The sequence below is a fragment of the Balaenoptera physalus genome (assembly GCF_965194825.1).
Source record: "Balaenoptera physalus genome assembly, chromosome: 10".
Taxonomy (NCBI): Eukaryota; Metazoa; Chordata; class Mammalia; order Artiodactyla; family Balaenopteridae; genus Balaenoptera; species Balaenoptera physalus.
In genome coordinates this window covers 32,849,386-32,870,256 of record NC_138889.1, presented here as the reverse complement: position 1 = coordinate 32,870,256, position 20,871 = coordinate 32,849,386, and the positions used below count along the sequence as shown (strand labels likewise).

At 32.8% G+C, this 20,871-nt stretch overlaps 1 protein-coding gene across 3 annotated transcripts in view; it reads left to right on the top strand.

Annotated features, from left to right (window-relative positions):
• The window catches only part of DYNC2H1 (dynein cytoplasmic 2 heavy chain 1), a 381,735-nt gene that overhangs the window by 47,996 nt on the left and 312,868 nt on the right, over positions 1-20,871 (top strand). For all 3 annotated transcript variants that reach the window (XM_082409863.1, XM_082409862.1, XM_082409864.1), the window contains exons 26-36: positions 952-1,334; positions 3,053-3,185; positions 3,276-3,393; positions 4,978-5,090; positions 6,849-6,968; positions 9,980-10,130; positions 11,854-12,059; positions 13,270-13,452; positions 14,009-14,191; positions 15,858-16,081; positions 16,857-16,972. In XM_082409863.1, coding sequence (XP_082265989.1) covers positions 952-1,334; positions 3,053-3,185; positions 3,276-3,393; positions 4,978-5,090; positions 6,849-6,968; positions 9,980-10,130; positions 11,854-12,059; positions 13,270-13,452; positions 14,009-14,191; positions 15,858-16,081; positions 16,857-16,972 — 1,930 coding nt within the window. The remainder of the gene's footprint in view (positions 1-951; positions 1,335-3,052; positions 3,186-3,275; positions 3,394-4,977; positions 5,091-6,848; positions 6,969-9,979; positions 10,131-11,853; positions 12,060-13,269; positions 13,453-14,008; positions 14,192-15,857; positions 16,082-16,856; positions 16,973-20,871) is intronic.

Below are 20,871 nucleotides of genomic sequence, written 5' to 3'. Positions count from 1 at the left end.
GTTGACATACATTTTTGCTTTATATTTTATTTAAATAAAACAGCAAGTTAAATTTCTTTCTTTCCTTAAAATAGTGACCGTGTTCCATTTTTCCATTATTCTTTCATTAGTAATACATCTGAATCTATTGATGGGGTTATAGAAACAATATAAGCCCCTTCTTTGAGAGAGAGAAAACATCTGAAATAAAATATGTCTTACTTTAAGAAGGAAGTCAGCTTTAATCAAAAAGCAAACAAGTACAAAGCATTTTATAAAATACATTTAAAATCATAGGGTATATTATAAATAGAAGCTAAGGGGTACAAAAATACAGAGAACTAAACAAGGAACCAATTTGTTAATCAGTTTTAGCATAGGTCTCAGGTGAAAATAAAACTTGCACAATTATATCATAAGTAGCAGACTTTCTATTTTGTGTTCTTCCCATTCAATGTAAAAAAATAAAAGGACTTTTGATGTCAAATTGTTTTATTTTCTAATATATTATCTAATATGTATACTTTCATCTTTGCTGATAATCCTGGAGCATATGTAGATAATCATAAGGTTATAAAGCATGACTGCTGTAGGAGGTAATTCTAGATGGTTGCTAATCATTTTAGATGTATTGGAACTTACAGTTAAATTACAATAAAATGGCTGAGTTCTGCAAAATTTTAAATATTTTTGTCGTTTGCAATGGATGCTTAAATTTTGTTTTTTTTTTTTTTAGAAGTAAAAAGCATAAGGCAGAACTCTGTATATATTTGACCATGTGAACTAGATATCTGATATCCCTTAATACATTTGCCAGTAATTCTCTTGGATTGATGAAAATATATCCACTTAAATTTTTGTTTTTTCTTTATGGTGAAAAGCCAAATAAAAATATATCTTCTTATAAAATAGATATAACTTATTTATATGATAATGTTGAAATAATAAACATGGATATTTTGTGTTAAATAGGATTTAAATAGTCGGGCACAAGGTGAAGTTACAATCAGAGAAGCTTTACGAGAACTTGATCTTTGGGGAGTTGGAGCAGTATTTACATTGGTTGATTATGAAGACAGCCAAAGTCGAACTATCAAGCTGATTAAAGACTGGAAAGATATAGTAAATCAAGTTGGAGATAATAGGTGCCTTCTTCAGTCCTTAAAGGATTCTCCTTATTATAAAGGATTTGAAGATAAAGTGTCAATTTGGGAAAGAAAACTTGCAGAGTTAGATGAGTACCTACAGAATTTAAACCATATTCAGAGAAAGTGGGTATATTTGGAACCCATTTTTGGCCGTGGAGCATTGCCAAAAGAACAGATGCGCTTCAACAGAGTTGATGAAGATTTTAGGTCAGTACAACTACATAAGACAAAGACACATATGGTGGTTTTTATTCATATGGTGAGGTACTTAATACAAGCTAATTACTTTTACATTATTAGCGTCATCTGTGTCTTCAACTTTTTTTCTACTGGGTCCTTCTGAGAAATTAGTTTCTCTCATTCAGTCATTTACTTCTTGAATCATTTTGATCTGGTTTCTGTCTTTACCACTCTACCTATATTAATAATATTTCCATAGTATAATAGTAATAATAATAATATTACTAATATATATCTAGTATTTCTTAAAGTTACCAATTACTTTCCCATTGTAAATCTGATGGGCATTTTTTATTTCTCATTTTACTTTATCTCTGACTAGTATCTAATAGAGTTGAAAATTTCTTCTGTCTTAGAAAGTCTATTCTTTTGGCTTCTGTGATCCTGTCCTTTTTGGTTTTCTGCCCGTTTCTCTGGTTCCACTCCTGATTCCTAGTCCTCAGCCCTCTCTAAACATTTAGATGTAGACATTCTCCACCTTTCAGCTTTAGGTTTTCTCACTCTATATTCTCTCCTTAATGATCTTAACCACTCTCAGAATCAATTCTCATCTATTTGCTGAGGTCTCCTCAACTTATTTATTGAGCTCATATTTCTTTTCTGAGCTCCCAATGTATTAAATATCCTCAACATGTCAAAACTAAATTCATGAATTTACCCCCAGTCCCTTTCCTACAGTCCCTTTTCTTTTCTCTCTGGTTTCTTTCCCGATAAATGGTACCACCTAACTGCTCAAGGCAGAAGCATAATGGATATCTTTGACCTCTTCCTCCATTTCCAAATACATTTGTTACCAAATTTTGTTGATTCTAATCTACTAATCAATTTTATTATATCTTTTATATCTCTACTTCTTTGATTTTATTCTGAAGTAATTTTGTTGTCACTCGTACTACTGGCTAATCTTTTGACTTATTCTTATTCTTGTCTTCTCCAGTAAGTTTTTCACACAACAGCCAGAGTAGTCTTTTAAAAATGAAGTCCACATTACTTCTTTCCTTTATTCCATTAAGTAAAACTTAAAAATGACTTTCAATTGCTCTGAGGATAAAGCAGATCTAAGGATCTGCTCCTTGTCCATTTCTCTAGCCTTTTCTTGTGCTGCTCTCTCTCTCTATCTCTTTTTATTTTTTTTATTTTTTGCTTTAGTGACTCTAGCCTTTAGTTTCTCTAACATACCACGCCCTTTCTCAGGGTCTTTGCCAGAAACTGTTTCCCTCCTACTCAGTGCCTTTTTCTTTTTCATTATCATTCAAATCTCAGCTTAAATTACTTCCTCAAATAAGTCATAGGTTAGGGATTTCCGCATTAGCCTTTGTACTAATTCTTTCTTAGTACAGAACAGTCCTTTGTGCTTTTCTTTCTTAGCATTTATCATAATTTTATTTGAATATTTGGAGAAATTATTTAATATCTTTCTCTGTCACTGGGCCATTATCTCTATGAGGTAAGGCTTAATATTTGTTTAGTGAGTGAATGAAATAGGAGAATGTGCAATAATGGAGGTTAAAAATGGTAATGGGGTGTTATTAACTTTGAGGATTATTTATTAGAAGTATAATAATGTATTGCTGTTATACTGATGTTACTAGTTTGTTTTAGGCAAGCAAAAAAAAGTCTTCATATCCCTCTTTCAGCCAAAAACTGTTAAAATCGATGTGAAAATAACTTTTTTTCTTCTGCAGATCAATAATGACTGACATCAAGAAAGATAATAGAGTCACAACGTTAACTACTCATGCAGGAATCAGAAATTCTCTACTAACGATACTTGATCAGCTTCAAAGATGTCAGAAATCATTAAATGAATTCTTGGAGGCATGGTTTTTTAAAAAAATCTTTGTATAATAAATTATAAAGTGCTTTAATATCTTAATTATTTGAAAAGAGATTATTCTTTTTTTTTAGGAAAAACGCTCAGCATTCCCAAGATTTTACTTTATTGGTGATGATGACTTATTAGAAATACTGGGCCAGTCTACCAACCCATCAGTGATTCAGTCTCACCTTAAGAAACTGTTTGCTGGTAAGATTGAACATTTATTCAACAGATATTTATTGAGTTTCAGTTATCTGCCACGCATAATGTTAGGCTCTTAGGCAGACTGTTGAGTAAAATACAGGTCATACACTCAAAGAACTCTAGTTTAGTGGGCGAGGCAAGCTAGTAAGTTGACAAATATAATATATGACAATTTCTATGGTCGACATAAGTATGTGGTGTTATAGCTGCATCTGTGAAGACATTTAGCTCAGTTTTGGGTATGTAAAGATGACATCTCAGGTGAGATCTGAAGAATTTATAGGTCTTAGCTAGAGGAAAAATGGGGAGGCAGAGGGAGTAGGATGTGCAGAGGTCTGAAGTGAAGGAGAACATGTCCATTCATTATTGAGTTTAAGGTCTCTTGAGTGATGTCCCAGTGGAGATACTCAGTAGGCAATTATTGTTAGAAGAGATACGTGGGATGGAGATGTAAAATTGGGAGTCATCTGTGTAATAGATGATAATTAGGCTATAGGAAGAGGTGAGATTACCTGGTAAAAAGTGTAGAGTAATAGTACCATATGCTTCGATGTTGAATCATTTTAGTTGGGTAATCGCATTCGAAATTGGTTTGCTACAAACACGATGATTATTATTTTCTTGAAATATTATTTGTTGGAAAAGAGCTGTATTTTTCAAATTAACTTTAAGAAGTAAAAACTTTTCATCATCTTCACCTGCAGTCAGGGATTAGCAAACTGTAGGCCCACAGGCCAAATCTGACTAGCTCTGTTTTTTTTTTTTTTTTAAATAAGGTTTTGTTGGAAGGAATACAGCCATGTCCATTATTGTCTATAGCTGCTTTTGTGCTACAAGCAGAGTTGAGTAATTGACACCGAGACCTTATGACCTGTAAAAACCTAAGATATTTACTCTCTGGTGCTTTACAGAAGTATTTATTAACCACTGTATATCTGAAGCTTTAGAGTGCTTATATCTGTAACTGTGATTTTGCCTGTGGAAGATAGTAGAAAGAGCTCTTGGAATCAGAAAGCTTGCTTCCAAGCTCTACCTCTACTATTTATTAGCTATTAATTTACCTCTCTGAAATCTAGTTTCTTTCTTTAAATTGTAAATAGTAACTTATAGGCTTTTTCTAAAGATCAAAATTAGGTAATGTGTTTTTTTATATACTATAAAGTGAGTGCAAATTTTGGGGAAGGGAAGTCTTGTTTGCTCTCCCCCTTTCCTATTATCTTTTTGTCTCATAAATGTAAGTGGAATCACTGGTACATATTCTTATGCACTCATTTGTGCCTGCTTTTTTTCACTCATCATAATGGTTTCAAGATACCTAAAACTATGTTTTATTCCTTTTTATTGCTTAAAATAGTCAATTGTTCAAATATATCACAGTTTCTCTATTCACCTGATGGGCATTCAGTTGTTTCCAGTTTTGGGTTATGAAAAGCTGTTCTATTTCATTATATAACTGAATTAATATAATTCTAATATATTCTATATTATGAAGTATACTTTATGTATTATGTGGTGATCATATATACTGTCTAATAATTATGTCTTTAATAAAGCTTTTGCATATAAATTGTTGCTTTTGTAATGTAGGCATTAACAGTGTGTGCTTTGATGAGGAATCAAAACATATAACTGCAATGAAATCTTTAGAGGGAGAGGTTGTACCTTTTAAAAACAAAGTTCTTCTGTCAAATAATGTAGAGGTAAGTAATTCTTTTTCAAGTGTGAAAGTATAAAGAATTAACGATATGAACTTTGTATCAAAATTAATTCAGTCAATTTGTAGAGTAAGTTGGTTAATTTAGGCCTTTTGGAAACATATCTTAAAAAATAATTTGTTTTGTTAGGTTCAGAATGATTTGATATTAAAGAGAATATATATTTTTAGTCTTTGGAAGGCAGCATGTAATTTTGAAAACAACTTTTGTTTTGGAGTCAAGAAGAGTTGGATATTAATTGTAACTCCACAACTTATTAGCTATATAACTTAGAGTCTCAGTTTTCTTAACTGTAAAATGGGAGTCCTACTAGCAAAGACTTTCTGTTGAAAATTAAATGAGATAATTGGCTTTAGGTACACTATAGTGTTTGGAACATAACTACTCAATAAGTCTTTGTTCTTTTTTTTTTTTTCCTTTAAAATCTGAGTTGTATGAGATGATTTAAGTGAACAAGTAAACTTGAAACTAGTGCATTTATAATACAACTATTGATTAATTGGTTCTGCAGGACTAAAAGTGAACTGTCAAAAGCCTATTACAGTTATACAGCTAAAGCCAACAGCAATAGGATGTAACACATTGAATTGTAATTTTTAAGTTCTAAAGGTATCTTTCAACTGCAAGTCAGGGCCATGCCTTATCATGCATGTATCTGTAGTTTAGTAAAAAGTCCATTCCTGGTTAGGCCTCAACATTTTATTGGATGTTGAGTATATAAATCAAGTGGTTGAAAGGATAAAAGGTTTGTTAAGTAGCTCCCATATTTGGTGAAGAGATTTGTTGTTTTTGCTGTTGTTTTCCTTTCTTGTGATTTTATTAGGACTGGATGAACAGAGAGAGAAAGAGCTTTTAGCAGCTGGGGGTAGTGCAGCGCTCCGGGAGCTCTTGTGATGATTAGCAGAGTAGGTGTCTGCTGCCTTGCACTGAGAGCTTCTTACTTTTTAGCTGCAGTGGCTTTTGAACTGGGCAAAAGTTTGTGCCAGTTTTAATACTGGAAAGTGCTCTAAAGATAAACAGTAAAAAGCTAGAACTTAAAATAGGTAATGATGAAAAGCTATTTAAGATTGTAGTTTTTGCTCTTATCTTTTATTGCAAATGATACAGTTTTTAAAAGTTAAGTAGTGATTCTTAAATATTCATTGCTATTTTTATCAATCATCATTATTATTTTAACTTTAGTTTAAACTTTTATTATTTTATCTATAATCAAATGAGTGAAAAATGTATTATTTGACCTTGAAACAGAATTAGTTTTGTTTGAAGAGGGATCTTCACTCCTTAAATAATATGGTTCACCTTAATGAAGCAATCCCTTCCTATGGTTACAGCTTTCTGAATATAAGATCATCAGGATAGTGTGAGCCAGGGGACTTAGCTAGTCATTGTGACTCTAATTTATTGGCCCAGCTATCTAGTTTGATTTATCATAATGATGAAATGAATGGGTTAGTTTTTAAATGTTCATATTTTTTTGGTTTGTATAGATGGTGATAGTGATAACTAACTACAAATTTTTGAGTTTTCACACTTAACGTTATCCCAAGAGGCGAAAAAATAGTTTTCTTCATTTAAATCATTTATTAATAAAAATTATATACCATACAACACATTTTGGGAGTGTGAGAGTCAATAAGAAATCATAACCTTCCTCCTGAAATAAAAGAATAGAGTCATTAGCTTGTGTTTTTGTTTTATGACTTGTGTAATAAGAAATAATATATTTTCTAATTTTATTTTCAGACTTGGTTAAATGATTTAGCCTTGGAAATGAAGCAAACTTTGAAAGAGTTGTTGACGGAATGTGTTACTGCTGGACGAAGTTCTCAAGGTGCAATTGACCCATCCTTTTTCCCTTCACAGGTAAGGGGGCTTATGTCTAGAGTACAGGTAGGCATGGTGTCATTGGAAGATCCCTGACCTAGAGGTCAGGAGGCTTAGACAACTGGGATCTTTGTTTTCTCTTTATCTAACAGTTAACATTGACTAATTGCTTAATTTCTGAGTCTCAGTCCCTCAGCTGTTAAATGTGAGGGAGCAACAGCACGATAGTGAAATTCTCTTCTAGCTCCATTAGTTTGCCATAATTCAGATGCTTTCAAGCAGAAGGCCTGCTGAGATCTAAACTACCCAGGCCACTGGGGAGTGGAACTGGGAGGCAGAATTAGTCATGTATTAGTTTCCTGGTTCCGGATGATTAGTTCATCATTGATGGAGAGGCACAGGATCTATAACATTGTCTCCCATCCTTCCCATGGACTCATCTAGGAGTTGGAGCTGGTGGGAGTTTAGTAGTGTTAGTGTAGGTCTGAAACATAGTCACAGTACTGAATTAGAACTTTGGCAGGGAAGAAGAGCACTAGGTTTCATGGTTGTTATAGAGATTGCTGCAGGTCAATGTTCATAGGAACTCATTCCTGAAACACTGGATGCTAGATATGTATCTTACAAAACTTGTTCTGGGCCTTATTAAAGTGTAGCACTAAGACTTGGGTTAAATATCCTGCCTTGTTCAGGATTAGTTTTATTGCTGGTTGAGACTAACACTACGGAGGTAGGATATCAGGAACTTCAGTTCTTAGGGACTATGAAAGGCAGGTATTGAGATGTTCTATGATTTCTCACAGGAAAATCTACCTAACTATTTTTTGCTTTTCAGATTAAAACATTTAGTAGCTATTGGAACAGGGTTTTATGTTGGTTCTTTTAAAGCATGAGAAGTTAAATAGGAAACTTGGAACATTTTGGATTCATAGCCATTTTATCACTCATATCATTTTGTATCTTTTAGCTGTTTAAGTCAAACTAAAATATGTTTAAAAAATCTTGTTAAGTTTTTAGAGAAAAATAAAAGTAGTCATTGATGAATAATAATGCCATTGCAAAGTCAGAGTCAAAATGCTTTATTATCTCTGGAAATGTTTCCTAGTACTCTGTCAACTTCCAGGTAGGATTTAAATTGACTTAGAGTAAAAGACACAATATTAAAAAATATACAGAAGTAAGAATTGCATAATAATTAGATTGAGGAAATGACAGTTATATCAGGAGATATACTGGGAGCTATAGGCTGAAGAATGTTGCTGGATTTGAGCCTGAAACTTAGTTCTGGGCTCTGAGCAGTCAAGTAAACATATGAACTACTAAACATGCATACAGTTCATAATCTATCAAAACAAAGAATTCTAGTTTATTAGCAGTTAATGTTAAGAAAAATTTATCTCAAGAGCATTTATGTAAGGGGATTGAATAGTATAACTGGTTACATGAATGTCTGGTACAGGTTACTGTGTACTATTAATTCAGTTCTCTAAAGACATCTTTGTAAGGACCAGAAAGCACTTTCTGGTCTGGGAAGGAGGCAGCATGATAAAGTAGAAAAAATCTGACAGACCTTGGTTCAAATCCTACCTTTGCCAGTTATACTTTGAGTGATTCTTTTTGACACTTAGTTAAGAGGGTATAATAATACCTCCACGGCAACTCATTTTGAAGGTTAAATTATATAATGTTTGCAGAGCACCCTTAGCGACCGTTACATTTAGACAATGTTAGTGTTTGTCCAGGTATCTTAATGGTGATGTGACACGAGAATTAGTTAAGACTGTATCTTGAGTATCATTTCTGTTAGCCTCTCATAGAAATCGTATAGCAGACTGTTAAAAATTGAGATATTGATGTGCATTATTATTAAAATTTATTTATAATACAGAAATTCAGTAGTATTGCCTGAGTAGAAATCCATATATATGAGTATTAGTTTCAAGGTGGCAAGTGAAGATTTTCATATGAAAATTAAAAAGCAAAGTCTTTTCTCACAAAGCAGATTTGGATCTGTTTAAACGCTTCACCATATACTTGATTAAAGAAGCTGGTGAGTTTTGTACTACAAAGTATGAGAGGTGACTTTGCCCTGGAAAGCTACTAATTGGCTTTCTCTTTTGTTAAAGAACTTAATGTGGTATTTGTACAATGTTCTAAGAGCAAACAGCAGCTTAGCCTGCTATATTAAGTATTAAAATTATATATAGATAATGAATTAATCTGATAAATAGAGGCATTTGATGATATTTTCTGGATGCTAAAAGGTATATATAAGAAAAAAACAATCTGTTCAGTAGTTAATTGGTCAGTAGGTTTAGTGTTTTTATACGATGATGGATCATGTCTTTAGTTTAAAGGAGGATATTGGTTTTCCTTGTTCATCTAAGAACTGTATCAAAGTATTTTAATACAAGTTTACAAAATCTGGTGTTTAAATATATCATTTGCTTTATCAGTAACCTTGTTATATTGATAATATTATAGAAATCCTCTCAAACGGCATTAATATTTCATGTTTTATGTAAATGTGAAGTTGATCTGTATTTAGTTTCTGTTTATGGGTATTAAATTGAAAGATTAAGACAGACTTTAATTTAGGATAAAATTGGTGTTTTGAAATTGTAGACTTCAGTAGTATACTGAGAGATTATTTTGGAATGCTAGAAGATTACTCTTTTTATTAAATAGAATGCATCATACTCTGATATCTTTGCATCTTACCGGTTAAAAAGAAGCCATTTATGAGGAGAGTCATGGGAAGAAAGTACAAAGCACTTAGGTTATAATAAGCTTGGTGGGCTCTAAGACCCAAAAATAGGCCTATAGGAGAATAGTAAAAGATGAGCTCTGAGAATTAAGCTTGGGCTGCATCACACATGCTTTCTCTACAAATGTATTGCTCTATTAATATTTGAGGTGCCAGTAAGACATTCAGGTAGAGAAATCCAGTATGTAATTGGAAATTTGGAAAAAGGTGTCTTTCCTTAAATTTATAAAATATTTCTAAGTAAATTCAGCTTTTAAAAATAATTTTTCTCTTTATTCATTAGATATTATGCTTGGCAGAGCAGATTAAATTCACTGAAGATGTAGAAAATGCCATCAAAGATCATAGTCTTCATCAGATTGAAACACAACTGGTGAATAAGTTAGAGCACTATACTAACATTGATACAAGTTCTGAGGATCCAGGGAATACTGGTATGGGAAAATATTCCATTTTCTGCCTACTTTTGGGTTACTTGAACATTTTTTTAGTATTCTGTCTTAATTTATCTATTGTGCTTTTGTCTGTCAATCATCTATGTGTCTATTTTGGAGGTTACTTTAGGAATTACAATATACATACTTTTATATTGTACTTAGAATCAATAATTTACTATTTTAAGTGGAATGTAGAAACCTTACCACCATATGGGTTTCTTTATCCTCCCCTTTTTATGTTGTTTTCAATGTATATAGATATCTATATACATTGAAAACTCCATGAGATTATAATGTTTTTCTTTAACCGTCAAATGTATTTTAAAGGACCTGAGAATAGTCTATTATATTGATCTAGATGCTTACCATTTCTGTTGCCCATCCTTCATCCTGATGCTCCAAGTTTCCTTCTGCTGTCATTTTCTTTCTTTGAAGAATTTTCTTTAGTGTTTCTTTTACAGCCCGTTTGCTGACTGTGAATCTTATAGATTTCCTTCTCTTGAGAATGTCTTCATTTCACCTTTATTATTGTCTTTTCTGATGTGAGTTGATTTTTTTGGTTCTTTTCATGTTGAATGATTTTGGATTGTATCCTGGACATTTTGAATATTGTGTTATAAGAGTCTGAGTCTTATTTAAATTTGCTGGATAATGTTGATATTTTTCTGTTAGCAAGTGATCTTGTTGGGTTCAGGCCACAAGTTTCAGCCAGCTTTCTGTGGGTTGTGGTTCCAATGTCTGTTCTGTCTTTGCTATACTCTTGAGATCTTCCCCACATGTGTGCCACCTAGTGGCCAGTTATCAAAGTCTTTGGTTTAATGTTTAGGATGAGGTCTGCACAGCTCAGGCTGAGCTCAAGGGTTCATAAAGTTTATAGGGTCGTTTTCGCAATCTTCTCCCCTTCCATGGTCTTAGCAGTGATTTTGTGGTTCTCTTGGGCTCCTCTTTTGGTCCTCTGGCCAGAAAGCTGGAGTTTCATGTACTGTACTCTCCTTCACACTTTCTGTGACTGCGCCCATGTCTTGGACCAGTTGATGGGAGAAAAGAGACAAAAAGAGCAATTTGAGTTAGTCCCACTGTCTTGGGATCATAGCTCCTCTGATTTCAGAGGAAAGTTCCCTTCCTTCAGAGTTTTAGGCATTTCTGGGTCTCAGCTGCCAGCGCTGAGACTCCTTTTCTGCTTTTCAAGTCTGAGTTAAAAGCCTTCTCCTGGACCTCTCTCTGTCTACACCAGTATGGGTTTCTGGCAGCATTGAATCCAGACCCATGGATATAAAAGAGGAAAAGGGAAAAGAAAAAAGGTAAATTTACCACTGGTTTGGTGGCACTTCTAATTCTGCCCTTCCGCAATTTGCCTGATACTCTTTACTTTTTCAGAGTCCTAAATAGCAGTTCAATGTATGTTGTCCGTGTTTTATACCTGCATTCAGAGGGAGAGACAGGCTGAGTGTGCTTACTCCCTTGCATAAGGAACCAGAACCCTGGTTTCGTTGAATTTTGATATCTTAGTTTTCACACACACAATTCTTATTGGTGGATTTGACATTCTTTTGACTTGCATGATATATATTACTATACAATTCAAATGTATCATGAAATTACCATTTAAATTCATTTATTGAGAAATCATATATGTGTGTGTGTGTGTGTATATATATAAAATCATAAAGTACATAAATCACAGGCTAACATTTTCCCCAATTATTTTAATTGTATACAGAATCTGGCATTCTGGAGCTTAAACTTAAAGCACTTATTCTTGATATTATTCATAATATTGATGTGGTGAAGCAGTTAAACCAAGTTCAAGTTCATACAACTGAAGACTGGGCTTGGAAAAAACAAGTTAGATTCTATATGAAAAGTGATCACACATGTTACGTTCAAATGGTGGATTCTGAACTTCAGTATACTTATGAGTACCAGGTATGACTTGTGGCAGAAATGTTTAATTTTTCCAGTTAGAAATTATTTACTTTAAAGGAAATTTGCTATTGGATGAAAGAGTTATTTTTATTTTAGCTGTAACTTTTAAGAATTTTTTTTGGGTTATTGTCTTCTATTTCATCATAATTAAAAAAATGTTATATTGGAAAAAATTCTATATACAAAAAAAGTTAAAATAATGGCAGCGTTGTGCTGAATTCTCTAAATGTACCTTTTCTTAGAGCAGCATTTATTTATACAGATTGAAATATAGCTTTAATCTAAAGAGAACTGAATATTAGGGAACCTCAATGGAAACAATTTGGTTTGTGCCTCCTTTTACAAGGCCAAAATTAGTGCAATTGTTAATATGTCAAAGTATGTTTGTTAAATATTCTCTGTTTGTAAGGTAAAAGAATTTTCCAGCAAATAACCTAGCTCATGTAACCTGTTCTCAAAAAATCCAGCTGTATCCTCTCTGCCTTTTTCCATCATAGTGAATCAATCATAAGGATATATTTGGCATTTATGTTAATAAGCATATGTCAGGAGAGTTGCCAGCTGGCTCTTTCAAAAAGGAAATGTATTTTGAGACCCAAATCTGTCCACCTAAATTAAAGAAAAACTCTATAAAATGCAGCTTGAATTGGACTCTATTTCTGCTAAAATTTAGTAGAAATTTTGAGAATTATTTGATAGGTTAAGATTATTAATTTCATAAGGAATTTTTCAAATTAATTATACTTTGAGGTTTCCAAAGTAGTTCTGATTTTTGAAGATTGTAAGATTCCAGGAAGTAATTTACATGAATTTTAAAATACAAAATAGGATGATTATTGTACATAATTATATTGAATTGTATTGGAAAGTGTATAATTGTATACAGTTTCTGGATTTGTCTGCCTTAGAGGTATATCTTTGTGACATTATCAAGAACTTGAGAGACTATTTGGAAAACCTAACAGTATGTCAATTGAGGATAGAATAAAAATACATGCTTGAGAAATAACTAAGTTTAATTCCAGTTTGCGCTTTAGGTTTCTTGAATTACTAAAAAAAAATTTTGTATATTTTTTTCTATGTTAACAACTTTAAACTATTTGTTGCCTTTTTAATTTTTTAGCTAGAATTGCTATTTAACTACACTATATAATATTTGTACATATTGAATAGAACATGAATATTTGAAATTTATATTTCCCTTGTGTAGGGTAATGCTCCCAAGCTGGTTTACACTCCACTGACAGACAAGTGCTACTTAACTCTCACTCAAGCCATGAAGATGGGACTTGGAGGAAATCCTTACGGACCAGCTGGAACTGGAAAAACTGAATCAGTAAAGGCTTTAGGTGGACTTCTTGGAAGACAAGTTTTAGTTTTTAATTGTGATGAGGTAGAATAAATAATTATCAAACGATGTAATAGTGTCTTAGATGTTTGGAATAGTTTTCACATACTTATATATGAAATGCTCTATTTTAAAATCACTCTTCTTCTAAATCACTTGAAAGTGGATTTTATTTGAGAAGTAAAATGGAGAGAGGTTGCACATAGTATAGTCCAAAAACTTTTCTAAAGAGAACTATTACATAGAAATAATTTTAAATACAGAATGAAGCTTTATGTTAGAGGAAAAATCTTAAATTCTTATTAAGTTACCATTTTCAAAACATTATGTGTATTTTGACTTAAAGAATAACTGAAACAAAATCTTATACTTGTTTAGTTCTGTGTACTTTGCAGAACACTTTCACATGAATTATTTTGTTTACTCCTTGAAACCATCCTAGGTTTTGAAAGAGTAGCTGTTTAATCTCTGCTTAAAAAAGAACTAAAGAGGCATAGATGGGTGAAATGATTACCTTCTCACTAAATGACATAAAGTATTAAATTATTATTAGAGATTTTAATTATTTTTACTGAATATAATTTTTATTGTTATTTTTAAGGGCATCGATGTGAAGTCAATGGGACGAATATTTGTTGGTTTGGTAAAGTGTGGGGCCTGGGGTTGTTTTGATGAGTTCAATAGACTGGAAGAATCTGTACTGTCAGCAGTTTCTATGCAAATCCAGACAATTCAAGATGCTTTGAAGAATCATAGAACTGTATGTGAACTGCTTGGCAAGGAGGTATAGCATATATTGGGAATTTAAAGAATTAAATTATTTTATAAGACTTTGTGTTACTCATACTCAGGCAAATAGTCTATGTTTATTTCTCCTGGCACCTCTGTTTCTAATTTGTGACCAGTGTGTTAAACCTTTTTACCTGTGAATTGTCTCTGAGTTTCTCACCCTTTTTGGGTCCCATTTCCACCATTCATCTTCAAACTTTCGATATTGAATAATCCAGTTATAATAATATTTGCTAACATTTATCAAACACTATGCCACTGTGCTTAGTGCTTTTATGCATTGTTTCATTTAGTACTCATAACAATCCTTTGAGTTAGGTACTATTATATTTTTTTAACTTTATGGATGAGGAAGCTAGGGCTTGATATGTTAAACGTAAGAAGTGGAGCTGGAAATCGAACCCACGTCTGTCTAATTCTGAAATTCATGTTTTTAATCACTATTCTATATGAATCTTAAAACAATAAATACTTAACTATTCTTCTGTTGCTCACTTCTCCCCATAGGAGGTATACATTCATTGTCATTAGAACTTAAACTTATTTGTATATAAAACATAGATTTCTCTATATAATGTGTAATGGTGAATACACCGAAAGTTGAAAGAACTGTGAAATTATCCTCTTCCCCATAATAACATTTTCCCAATACAAGTTTTTCAGGGTAGACCAAGAAAGTAGGACCAGTTCTAACATTGCCTGTTACTTACATGATGTTTCAACTCTTTCTTCACAAAAAAAGAGAAATTCTTCAGTTTTTACCTCTCTGTCATCAAAATTTATTTTCTTCCCTGTTCATTTTTTGTCATTTCCTCCTCTTAGAAAGAAAAATTGTCCTTTTTCCCAACTCAAACTAATTTTTCCATCTATACTTTGGAATCTGCTTCCCAGGGACCTTCTCTTCAGAGTTATCTCTGTCCTTCTACCCATTTCTTATTGGCTTTTAAACATAATCACATATTTTCCTTCTTAATAATATATAATATTATATTAGATATAATGATACTGTAATATAATGTTTAGTATAATTAAAACATAAGCAAACCTTCCCTTAATTCATCTTTCCTTCCAACCATGCTTTTTGTTTTCTTTCCTTTATAGCCAGGTTTTTTACTCTAGGTATTTCTACTTCCTACTTGCCCATTCATTGTTTACACATTATAATTCTGCTTTTCTATTCTTAGTGCTTTGTTGAAAATGCTCCTATTAGATACTCTCATGCTATTTTGCTCTTTGCTGTCATAGCATTTATTAACTATGATTGCTTCTTTCTAATATTCAATAGACTATAAACTCCAGAAGGGCATAAACTATTACTGACTTTAGTTCGGAGTTGTGTTGTCTCTGTGTACTTAGCAAAGTGCCTAATACAAGGAAGGCTTTTGGTAAATGTATGTTGAATGAATGAATAGACATTCAAACTAGTTACCATCACTTAAACTTTCAGCCTCAAAAAACTGATTATAAAGAGCCTCTATAAAGTAGTGTAGTTCCTAAGGAGTTTATTATATGTTGAGTAAGGAGATGTTTAGCACACTAGTGGTTGCTTTTTGCTAAGGTATAAGATGTATGTGTAGAAATACGTCACAATAAAACTTCTATTTGCAATATGTTTTATAGTTTCAAATATTTGATGCCTATGTTTTAAATTAATATTTCAGGTAGAAATAAATTCTAATTCTGGAATTTTTATCACTATGAATCCTGCTGGAAAAGGTTATGGAGGAAGACAAAAACTGCCTGATAATCTTAAACAGCTTTTCAGGCCAGTAGCCATGTCTCGTCCAGACAATGAGCTTATTGCAGAAGTTATTCTCTATTCAGAAGGCTTTAAAGATGCTAAAGTGTTGGGCAGAAAATTAGTAGCTATCTTCAATCTATCCAGGTGAGTTTTCCTGTTTTAAATATTTTAATATTTTGTAGTTCCAATGATTGATCAGGGTTATTAATGACCATTTTTCACATTTGTCCAATTTACCTATTCAGTGATTTTCATATTGGTGATTTTCATAAGTACAATTTTATATTGTACTCAAGATGTTGGTAAGAAAGATTTTAGTTTGAATAACAGAAACATCTGGCTCAAAACTACTTGTTTTTCATAAATACTATTAATTCAATTTCACTTTTTTTCCTGCAAAATATTTTTATTGGAGTACTCCAGCTAAGTGATACTTACTAAACTAATTTACCAGCTGACCACTCAAAGCCTACTGTTCTTTGGAGGGAATCTTTCACAATTTTTTTTTTTTTTTTATGTCTGATTTCTAGTAATAGAGATTGACTTTTAGCTTCTTTGGACAACCTAGAATTCTGGTCCATATCGCTTAAGAGATAGAACTAGAGTGTCAGAGATTGAGAGCAAGATGGATCGATTAAAGACTTTAGGAATAAAAGTAACAGGTGGTTATCATTTAGTGTCTCCATTAAGATGATAGCCAGTTTGTGAAAGGTTTATCCTGATCCTTGAGAACCATCCATCTTTAACATTTTACTTGAGTGATTATTTTGTTTTGCTTGGTTCCTTTTTATAAACTAATGTAATATTAGGACTTATTTCTATGTGTTAGTAGTTAGATTCTGTATTTCTTTTAATATGATTACAAAAATAGTTTCTTATAGCTATTTGATGATTTATGATTTCCATGTCTTTACCTAAGAGAACTTTTGACACCTCAGCAACATTATGACTGGGGTTTGAGAGCTTTGAAGACAGTTCTGAGAGGAAGTGGAAATCTTCTTAGACAGCTGAAGAAAACTAGTGTTAAACAAAAAGGTATGATTCATTATGCCAATTATAATCTTATTTTTTAAAATAAGTTTTAATTTAGTATAGTTTTAGATTTATATAAAAGTTATAAATATAGTATAGAGGGTTTCTGAATATTACATTCTCCCAGTTTCTCCTGTTAACATCTTACATTAGTATTGTACATTTATTGAAACTAATGAACCAACATTGATCCATAATTTTTTAATAAAGTCCATAATTTATTGAGATTTTTCCTAATTTTTACCTATGTCTCATCATAACTTTTAAACATGCATTAAATATTAAACAGTTGTGGTATATAGAGGAATAGTCTAGTCCACTTGTTCTCAATCTTTAACAGGCATTAGAGTCACCTAGAGGCTTGTTAAAACACAGATTGTTGGACCCCACGCCCAAAGTTCCTGAATTGGTAGGTCTGGAATAGAGTCTGAAAATTTGTCTAGTCTTAAAACAAGAACAGAAACCTTAGAATCACATGGAGATTTTCTCTTTCAAAGATAGTATACCAAACAAAATTACCCTTTTACTTTTTTTTTTTTTTGAATTTTTAAATTTAATCTTGTTTATTTTTTTATACAGCAGGTTCTTATTAGTCATCCATTTTATACACTTCAGTGTATACATGTCAATCCCAATCTCCCAATTCATCACAACACCACCATCCCCACCCCACTGTGGTTTTCCCCCCTTAGTGTCCATACGTTTGTTCTCTACATCTGTGTCTCACTTTCTGCCCTGCAGACCAGTTCATCTGTACCATTTTTCTAGGTTCCACATATATGAGTTAATATACAATATTTGCTTTTCTCTTTCTGACTTACTTCACTCTGTATGACAGTCTTTATATCCATCCACATCTCTACAAATGACCCAATTTAGTTCCTTTTTATGGCTGAGTAATATTCCATTGTATATATGTACCACATCTTCTTTATCCATTCATCTGTCGTTGGGCATTTAGGTTGCTTCCATGACCTGGCTATTGTAAATAGAGCTGCAATGAACATTGAGGTACATGTGTCTTTTTGAATTATGGTTTTCTCCATATGTGCCCAGTAGTGGGATTGCTGGATCATATGGTAATTCTATTTTTAGTTTTTTAAGGAACCTCCATACTGTTCCCCATAGTGGCTGTATCAATTTACATTCCCACCAACAGTGCAAGAGGGTTCCCTTTTCTCCACACCCTCTCCAGCGTTTGTTGTTTGTAGATTTTCTGATGATGCCCATTCTAACTGGTGTGAGGTGATACCTCATTGTAGTTTTGATTTGCATTTCTCTAATAATTAGTGATGTTGAGCAGCTTTTCATGTGCTTCTTGGCCATCTGTATGTCTTCTTTGGAGAAATGTCTATTTAGGTCTTCTGCCCATTTTTTGGATTGGGTTGTTTGTTTTTTCAATATTGAGCTGCATGAGCTGTTTATATATTTTGGAGATTGATCCTTTGTCTGTTAATTCGTTTGCAAATATTTTCTCCCATTCTGAGGGTTGTCTTTTCGTCTTGTTTATGGTTTCCTTTGCTGTGCAAAAGCTTTGAAGTTTCATTAGGTCCCATTTGTTTATTTTTGTTTTTATTTCCATTACTCTAGGAGGTGGATCAAAAAAGATCTTGCTGGGATTTATGTCAAAGAGTGTTCTTCCTATGTTTTCCTCTAAGAGTTTTATAGTGTCCAGTCTTACATTTAGGTCTCTAGTCAATTTTGAGGGTTTTTTTGGTGTATGGTGTTAGGGAGTGTTCTAATTTCATTCTTTTGCATGTAGCTGTCCAGTTTTCCCAGCCTAACTTATTGAAGAGACTGTCTTTTCTCCATTTTATATCCTTGCCTCCTTTCTCATAGGTTAGCTGACCATAGGTGCGTGGGTTTATCTCTGGGCTTTCTATCTTGTTCCAGTAATCTATATTTCTGTTTTTTGGCCAGTACCATATTGTCTTGATTACTGTAGCTTTGTATTATAGTCTGAAGTCAGGGAGTCTGATTCCTCCAGCTCCGCTTTTTTCCCTCAAGACTGCTTTGGCTATTCGGGGTCTTCTGTGTCTCCATACAAATTTTAAGATTTTTTGTTCTAGTTCTGTAAAAAATGCCATTGGTAATTTGATAGGGATTGCATTGAATCTGTAGATTGCTTTGGGTAGTATAGTCATTTTCAGAATAGTGATTCTTCCAATCCAAGAACATGGTATATCTCTCCATCTGTTGGTATCATCTTTAATTTCTTTCATCAGTGTCTTATAGTTTCCTGCATACAGGTCTTTTGTCTCCCTAGGTAGGTTTATTCCTAGGTATTTTATTCTTTTTGTTGCAATGGTAAATGGGAGTGTTTCCTTAATTTCTCTTTCAGATTTTTCATCATTAGTATATAGGAATGCAAGAGATTTCTATGCATTAATTTTGTATCCTGCAACTTTACCAAATTCATTGATTAGCTCTAGTAGTTTTCTGGTGGCATCTTTAGGATTCTCTATGTATAGTATCATGTCATCTGCAAACAGTGACAGTTTTACTTCTTCTTTTCCAATTTGTATTCCTTTTATTTCTTTTTCTTCTCTGATTGCCGTGACTAGGACTTCCAAAACTATGTTCAATAATAGTGGTGAGAGTGGACATCCTTGTCTCGTTCCTGATCTTAGAGGAAATGCTTTCAGTTTTTTACCATTGAGAATGATGTTTGCTGTGGGTTTGTCATATATGGCCTTTATTATGATGAGGTAGTTTCCCTTTATGCACACTTTCTGGAGAGTTTTTATCATAAATGGGTGTTGAATTTTGTCAAAAGCTTTTTCTGTATCTATTGAGATTATCATATGGTTTTTATTCTTCAATTTGTTAATATGGTGTATCACATTGATTGATTTGCGTATAATGAAGAATCCTTGCATCCCTGGGATAAATCCCACTTGATCGTGTTGTATGATCCTTTTAATGTGTTGTTGGTTTCTGTTTGCTAGTATTTTGTTGAGGTTTTTTGCATCTATGTTCATCAGTGATATTGGTCAGTAATTTTCTTTTTTTGTAGTATCTTTGTCTGGTTTTGGTATCAGGGTGATGGTGGCCTCATAGAATGAGTTTGAGAGTGTTCCTTCCTTCACAATTTTTTGGAAGAGTTTGAGAAGGATGGGTGTTAACTCTTCTCTAAATGTTTGATAGAATTCACCTGTGAAGCCATCTGGTCCTGGACTTTTGTTTGTTGGAAGATTTTTAATTACAGTTTCAATTTCATTACTTGTGATTTGTCTGTTTGTATTTTCTATTTCTTCCTGGTTCAATCTTAGAAGGTTATACCTTTCTAAGAATTTGTCCATTTCTTCCAGGTTGTCCATTTTATTGGCATAGAGTTGCTTGTAGTAGTCTCTTAGGATGCTTTGTATTTCTGCAGTGTCTGTTGTAACTTCTCCTTTTTCATTTTTAATTTTATTGATTTGAGTCCTCTCCGTCTTTTTCTTAATGAGTCTGGTTAATGGTTTTTCAATTTTGTTTATCTTCTCAAAGAACCAGCTTTTAGTTTTATTGATCTTTGCTATTGTTGTCTTTGTTTCTATTTCATTTATTTCTGCTCTGATCTTTATGATTTCTTTCCTTCTGCTAACTTTGGGTTTTGTTTGTTCTTCTTTGTCTAGTTGCTTTAGGTGTAAGGTTAGATTGTTTATTTGAGATTTTTTTTGTTTCTTGAGGTACGCTTGTATAGCTACAAAGTTCCCTCTTAGAATTGCTTTTGCTGTATCCCATAGGTTTTGGATCGTCGTGTTTTCATTGTCATTTGTCTCTAGGTATTTTTTGATTTCCTCTTTGTTTTCTTCAGTGATCTCTTGGTTATTTAGTAACGTATTGTTTACCCTCCATGTGTTTGTGATTTTTAACGTTTTTTTCCTTGTAATTGATTTCTAATCTCATAGCGTTGTGGT